At 40.1% G+C, this 7861-nt stretch overlaps 1 protein-coding gene across 1 annotated transcript in view; it reads left to right on the plus strand.

Annotated features, from left to right (window-relative positions):
- Positions 1–7837, plus strand: part of eef2b (eukaryotic translation elongation factor 2b) — a 38629-nt gene extending 30792 nt beyond the window's left edge. The window contains exon 14 of the mRNA XM_034183669.1: positions 7176–7837. Coding sequence (XP_034039560.1) covers positions 7176–7369 — 194 coding nt within the window. The 3' untranslated portion in view covers positions 7370–7837. The remainder of the gene's footprint in view (positions 1–7175) is intronic.
- The last annotated feature ends 24 nt before the right edge of the window (positions 7838–7861 follow it).

A 7861-nucleotide genomic window follows, 5' to 3' on the forward strand; every position in this document is an offset into this window, starting at 1 on the left:
AATAAGCACAACAAACACAGCAGATTACAATAATAGTCAATGAAGTCAATTCACAAAAATGTGTCGTGTGGGCAGGCTCGAAGATAAAAGACGTCTGTCCAAAGCAGAACCGGAATCACACGATTTCCTCCGCCACCGAACCCCGGGAATACTGGAGCCGCCAAGTCCCGAACTCCCAGGTGGCCACTGCCTCCGCTTGTCGGATCTGGTACTGCTGGCGAGGAACAAAAACAGTTAGATGTGGGTGCGTCTGCACCCAGCAACACGTATGGTGGAAAACCACCTCCACCTCTCGTCGGAAAAAAAGGAAACAAAATATCTGCTGTCCAACAAAGCAACAGGTATTCCTGTCAGGAAGACAACAAAATCGGCTGAGTACGTTACCTCCTCGGTAGAGCGATATCTCTGCAAAGAGGTGGAGATGTTGTCTTGCTGATATACCACTGAAGATCAGATGATTGGTGACAGCTGTCGTGGGTGATAAGTGACAGCTGTCACCCCGGCTGCTCCTGTGAGGCGGCAGCGCCCTCTTGTGCCTGGAGCCCGCACTCCAGGCAGGGTGCCCTCTGGTGGTGGTGGGCCAGCAGTACCTCCTCTTCAGCGGCCCACACAACAGTTGCTCTATAAAAAAGCCCTCCGTAAAGCTAGGACATCTTACTACTTATCACTTATTGAAGAAAATAAGAACAACCCCAGGTTTCTTTTCAGCACTGTAACCAGGCTGACAAAGAGTCAGAGCTCTATTGAGCTGAGTATTCCTTTAACTTTAACTAGTAATGACTTCATGACTTTCTTTGCTAATAAAATTTTAACTATTAGAGAAAAATTACTCATAACCATCCCAAAGACATATCGTTATCTTTGGCTGCTTTCAGTGATGCCGGTATTTGGTTAGACTCTTTCTCTCCGATTGTTCTGTCTGAGTTATTTTCATTAGTTACTTCCTCCAAACCATCAACATGTCTATTAGACCCCATTCCTACCAGGCTGCTCAAGGAAGCCCTACCATTAATTAATGCTTCGATCTTAAATATGATCAATCTATCTTTATTAGTTGGCTATGTACCACAGGCTTTTAAGGTGGCAGTAATTAAACCATTACTTAAAAATCCATCACTTGACCCAGCTATCTTAACTAATTATAGGCCAATCCTCAACCTTCCTTTTCTCTCAAAAATTCTTGAAAGGGTAGTTGTAAAACAGCTAACTGATCATCTGCAGAGGAATGGTCTATTTGAAGAGTTTCAGTCAGGTTTTAGAATTCATCATAGTACAGAAACAGCATTAGTGAAGGTTACAAATGATCTTTTGGCCTCAGACAGTGGACTCATCTCTGTTCTTGTCCTGTTAGACCTCAGTGCTGGTTTTGATACTGTTGATACCATAAAAATTTATTACAGAGATTAGAGCATGCCATAGGTATTAAAGGCACTGTGCTGCAGTGGTTTGAATCATATTTATCTAATAGATTACAATTTGTTCATGTAAATGGGGTCTTCTTCACAGACTAAGGTTAATTATGGCGTTCCACAAGGTTCTGTGCTAGGACCAATTTTATTCACTTTATACATGCTTCCCTTAGGCAGTATTATTAGACAGCATTGCTTAAATTTTCATTGTTACGCAGATGATACCCAGCTTTATCTATCCATGAAGCCAGAGGACACACACCAATTAGCTAAACTGCAGGATTGTCTTACAGACATAAAAACATGGATGACCTCTAATTTCCTGCTTTTAAACTCAGATAAAACTGAAGTTATTGTACTTGGCCCCACAAATCTTAGAAACATGGTGTCTAACCAGATCCTTACTCTGGATGGCATTACCCTGACCTCTAGTAATACTGTGAAAAGTCTTGGAGTCATTTTTGATCAGGATATGTCCTTCAATGCGCATATTAAGCAAATATGTAGGACTGCTTTTTTGCATTTGCGCAATATCTCTAAAATTAGAAAGGTCTTGTCTCAGAGTGATGCTGAAAAACAAATTCATGCATTTATTTCCTCTAGGCTGGACTATTGTAATTCATTATTATCAGGTTGTCCTAAAAGTTCCCTGAAAAGCCTTCAGTTAATTCAAAATGCTGCAGCTAGAGTACTAACGGGGACTAGAAGGAGAGAGCATATTTCACCCATATTGGCCTCTCTTCATTGGCTTCCTGTTAATTCTAGAATAGAATTTGAAATCCTTCTTCTTACTTATAAGGTTTTGAATAATCAGGTCCCATCTTATCTTAGGGACCTCATAGTACCATATCACCCCAATAGAGCACTTCGCTCTCAGACTGCAGGCTTACTTGTAGTTCCTAGGGTTTTTAAGAGTAGAATGGGAGGCAGAGCCTTCAGCTTTCAGGCTCCTCTCCTGTGGAACCAGCTCCCAATTCGGATCAGGGAGACAGACACCCTCTCTACTTTTAAGATTAGGCTTAAAACTTTCCTTTTTGCTAAAGCTTATAGTTAGGGCTGGATCAGGTGACCCTGAACCATCCCTTAGTTATGCTGCTATAGACGTAGACTGCTGGGGGGTTCCCATGATGCACTGAGTGTTTCTTTCTCTTTTTGCTCTGTATGCACCACTCTGCATTTAATCATTAGTGATTGATCTCTGCTCCCTTCCACAGCATGTCTTTTTCCTGGTTCTCTCCCTCAGCCCCAACCAGTCCCAGCAGAAGACTGCCCCTCCCTGAGCCTGGTTCTGCTGGAGGTTTCTTCCTGTTAAAAGGGAGTTTTTCCTTCCCACTGTCGCCAAGTGCTTGCTCACAGGGGGTCGTTTTGACCGTTGGGGTTTTTACGTAATTATTGTATGGCCTTTCCTTACAATATAAAGCGCCTTGGGGCAACTGTTTGTTGTGATTTGGCGCTATATAAATAAAATTGATTTGATTTGATTAAATGTTACAGATAGTACATCAATAATAATCTCATTTTTTCAAAGTAGTAGAATCTGGTTATTATTAGTAGTATTACTATGTCCAAAAAATGTCTTTAAAATGGCTGCAACAGTGGACCTTTAAGGGGTTGGGCGGCGGGGTGTCTTTCCCACCTCTATCCTCTGTGGGCCCGTCCTTGCACCTGAGGCCTGCCAGATGTGTGCAGCTGGAGAACAGACAAGAGAAAGAGGGTTTGCTGGCTGTTCGACTCTGCGCTATCAAACAGTAAAACAAATGCTCACTGTTGATTATCTGAAAGAGACTTATTGCGTATTTAAAGCGAAGCAGTGTGTCTAGGTACATTTTAAAAATACACAATGCTGTGTGTTGATCCCCTGGCTGCTGGCTCCACCTCGCAGATGAAGAGAGAGTATGCACACAGTTTTTTTGAGTGACTCAAGTTTAACTGACAAGTCACAAATTGGACTGATTCTTCCTGTATTCAATCAGTTTTCATCTATTTGTCAACAGGGTGCACAGTGGATTTCACATCAACAGGGTGCACAGTGGATTTCACAGGCTGCGTTCATGACGTGCACACGCTGACATCCACTGAATGTAACTTTCTCATAAATGCATTAAAATTAAACAGTTAATACTTTAAAAACAAGTCACAGTGACACAAAACTCACATTCATGTAAAGTTCAAATAATCCACGGTTCACCTGTGTGCCAATCCGTGGGGCGGTCCATACGGATCAGCCGTGATCCATTACACCACTAGTGGGGTCGTTTTTGAATCTGCGAGGTCCGACATTATTGTCAGCAGTTTTGCCGACTGCCAATGCTTACAGAACTCCGTGCATTGAAGTGTTACCTTACGCTCACATTAGCTACAAGTGATAGCATGCTACAGGCAAAGCGACGACTTGCAATTAATTTTCAGAGTGGGTGTTTTGCAGTTGCAAGAGACAACAGTCACTCTGCCACCACCTAGGCAGGCCAAAATAGACTTCAAGTCTGGACTCACTCAATTCTGAGGAATAAATTATGGAATCACCCTGTAAATTTTCATCCCCAAAACGAACACCTGCATCAAATCAGATCTGCTCGTTAGTCTGCATCTAAAAAGGAGTGATCACACCTTGGAGAGCTGTTGCACCAAGTGGACTGACTTGAATCATGGCTCCAACACGAGAGATGTCAATTGAAACAAAGGAGAGGATTATCAAACTCTTAAAAGAGGGTAAATCATCACGCAATGTTGCAAAAGATGTTGGTTGTTCAGTCAGCTGTGTCTAAACTCTGGACCAAATACAAACAACATGGGAAGGCTGTTAAAGGCAAACATACTGGTAGACCAAGGAAGACATCAAAGCGTCAAGACAGAAAACTTAAAGAAATATGTCTCAAAAACTGAAAATGCACAACAAAACAAATGAGGAACGAATGGGAGGTAACTGGAGTCAACGTCTGTGACTGAACTATAAGAAACCGCCTAAAAGAAATGGGATTTACATACAGAAAAGCTAAACGAAAGCCATCATTAACACCTAAATAGAAAAAACAAGGTTACAATGGGCTAAGGAAAAGCAATCGTTGACTGTGGATGACTGGATGAAAGTCATATTCAGTGATGAATCTCGAATCTGCATTGGGCAAGGTGATGATGCTGGAACTTTTGTTTGGTGCCGTTCCAATGAGATTTATAAAGATGACTGCCTGAAGAGAACATGTAAATTTCCAGTCATTGATGATATGGGGCTGCATGTCAGGTAAAGGCACTGGGGAGATGGCTGTCATTACATCATCAATAAATGCACAAGTTTACGTTGATATTTTGGACACTTTTCTTATCCCATCAACTGAAAGGATGTTTGGGGATGATGAAATCATTTTTCAAGATGATAATGCATCTTGCCATAGAGCAAAAACTGTGAAAACATTCCTTGCAAAAAGACACATAGGGTCAATGTCATGGCCTGCAAATAGTCCGGATCTTAATCCAATTGAAAATCTTTGGTGGAAGTTGAAGAAAATGGTCCATGACAAGGCTCCAACCTGCAAAGCTGATCTGGCAACAGCAATCAGAGAAAGCTGGAGCCAGATTGATGAAGAGTACTGTTTGTCACTCATTAAGTCCATGCCTCAGAGACTGCAAGCTGCCAGAGGTGGTGCAACAAAATACTAGTGATGTGTTGGAGTGTTCTTTTGTTTTTCATGATTCCATAATTTTTTCCTCAGAATTAAGTGATTCCATATTTTTTTCCCTCTGCTTGGTCTAAAAAAGTAACCGTTACTGACCGCCACAATTATTTTTCCTGATTTCTTAGTGTTTCTTAAAGCCAGAAAGTTGCCATTTGAAATGACTTTAGTTTCGTGTCATGTCTGTGATCTGCTTTTTTTCTACAAAATTAAACAACTGAATGAACATCTTCCGAGGCTGGTGATTCCATCATTTTTGCCAGGGGTTATATAAGCTTTTCCTCCATGTTTGACTGCTTGACAGAACCAAAGTTCTACTCATTTGATTCCGGAAAGTGTGTCATGGTGACACTCATGTATTGATAGCTTGCGTACATCTTGTTAGTGGTAATGTGTCATAGGAATCACCTCAGAGGTATTAGAAATATAAAAGTGTTTATGACAAATCTTTGACAAAAGAGGAAAAAAATGCTAAATATATTACATTTATACAGAAATAGAGCTGCCCAGGAGCGTGTAAATTGCCATGTTAGACTTTTTTTTTTTTTCTCAAGCAACCAACCAATGTACACTATGTTGTCAGTCACATTACCTTCACTTGGATTGGCAGTCGTGTCTCATCGCTCAGCATTTGAATAATAGACTTAATTTAAATTAGCTTATAATGCGCCAAATCACAGCAAAAGCCATCTCAAGGCACCTTACATAAAACAATTCAACATAAAATATAAATAATTAAAAATTAATTAAAAAAAAATTAAAAACAGAAGTAAAATAATAAAAAAGTAAAAACTGTTCATAAAGAGAATAAAAATAGGTTTTCAGTCTTGACTTAAAAATGTCCACAGACTCCGACTGCCTCACGGTCGTAGGAAGACTGTTCCACAGGGTGGGTGCACGATACGAAAAAACCCTTTGACCCGCTGACTACTTCTTCACCCTGGGAACACAGAGAAGTCCCGCAGGGGCCCCGCCTAGCCGGTGGTATATTGACCATTTGTCTGTCACTATAAAATGCCCACTCTGATTAGGATTGAATGGCAACTGGTTGCTTTGCTTCTGTCTCTTGTTGCTAATGTGATCAAGGGGGTCACTGCAGGAACTACCGTTTTGGTTTCATTTATGTTCATAATATACTCTGGTTAGAGCACCGACTTTCTGTGCAGAAGACTGCTAGCTCAAATCTTAGCTGGGAATGCTCCTGATAAAAGAACTGGCTGCCATATGTGATCATGATAGAACTTCCTATTATGCAATGTTTCCCTAAAAAGATGTTTTCATAATTTTTTTTTTTAAGTTTTATTTATTCATGGGGTTAATGATGTTTTGACAAGTATATTGACACGTCACTCATTTCACATTCAAACTTAGAAGCTTCTCAGTGTCGTCACATTGTGACCTTTCAGCAAGTGACCAGCTACACTGCAGTTTTTTGATTGGGGGCCTTTTTTGTGGGCATTTAAAATTAATGAGTTCTGAGCGATAATAAATTTGAGAACTAACACAAATTGTACAAATATTTCATCTTACAACAGCAACCTATTTTTAAAAATATTTTTACATCCACACACAGTAATGCAGGAGGGATAGTGTTTTTGGTTTTGCTCATATGTCAAGGTTACAAAAGGTCTAAAGCTAATGTGTATGTAATATTTAGAATGGTCATATAAGAGGAATATGTTGATATGCTCATCAGGGTACTCTTACAGCATTGGTGTCTGATCATCCTTTAGACAAAATGTGCAGTAATGTGTGTGTGTATATATATGTATATATATATATATATATGCAGTCCCTCAGGTCAGAATGGCCTAATAAGGTGTGCACAATAATTGGTCAAACCAATCGAAAAGGAAGCTGAATTTTAAAAATAAAAACAATCTATTGGTTGCAGAAATTACAACATTTCAGTCTTAAGCACATCAGTTGTACTTCTAGCATACCAAGTGCTCCTTAGTGTTGTTCCATGTTTGAATGGTGGTCTTTGATGTCACTATTTGATTAGGCGCCAACTTTTTCTTCAAGATTCCTTTTTTCTTAGTAGACAGGAAAATTCCAGCACGTGAAACTGTACTAATTGTGTATATACTTTCTCCAGGGTTTACAGCTGACCTGCGCAGTAACACAGGAGGCCAGGCTTTTCCTCAGTGTGTGTTTGATCACTGGCAGATTCTCCAAGGAGATCCCTTTGATGCCACTTCCAAACCCTCCCAGATCGTGGCTGAAACCAGAAAACGTAAAGGTCTGAAAGAAGGCATCCCCGCCCTTGACAACTACTTGGACAAACTTTGAATAGTTTGTGGAATTAAAACCAAATTAATCTCCAAACCCTACCCCATGGACACTTAAAAAAAAAAAAAAAAAGATCTGTGCACAGGCTTAAAACTATATTGCTCAAATTTTGACTTAAGTCAGGAACTTAAATGATGGTGCAGTTTTTGTTAGAAGATGGTGTAAGCAAGTATGCTTATTGTCCTCATTTCACAGTTACAGTACACCAAGTGCCTTGGGCGAGGGTTTTGGGTAAAAATTTGGCATGAAACAGTTGTATTACCAATTCTGTTTTTCTTTTCTCAACATCACCTTCTGCCCAACACATGCCATGATGGGCCTGTATAGTGCACTGTGATACTGCTGCAATAATACATAAAGGAAATTGGTTATGACCAGTAAAAACCACAGAATTAAGTGTTACACAGCTCGTACTTCCTGAATTGGACTTTTGTTCAGTGGATGCTATGAATAAATACATTTAATCCATGATCTTTTTTGTGTAATTCATTG

This window comes from Thalassophryne amazonica, chromosome 12, assembly GCF_902500255.1.
Source record: "Thalassophryne amazonica chromosome 12, fThaAma1.1, whole genome shotgun sequence".
Classification (NCBI taxonomy): Eukaryota; Metazoa; Chordata; class Actinopteri; order Batrachoidiformes; family Batrachoididae; genus Thalassophryne; species Thalassophryne amazonica.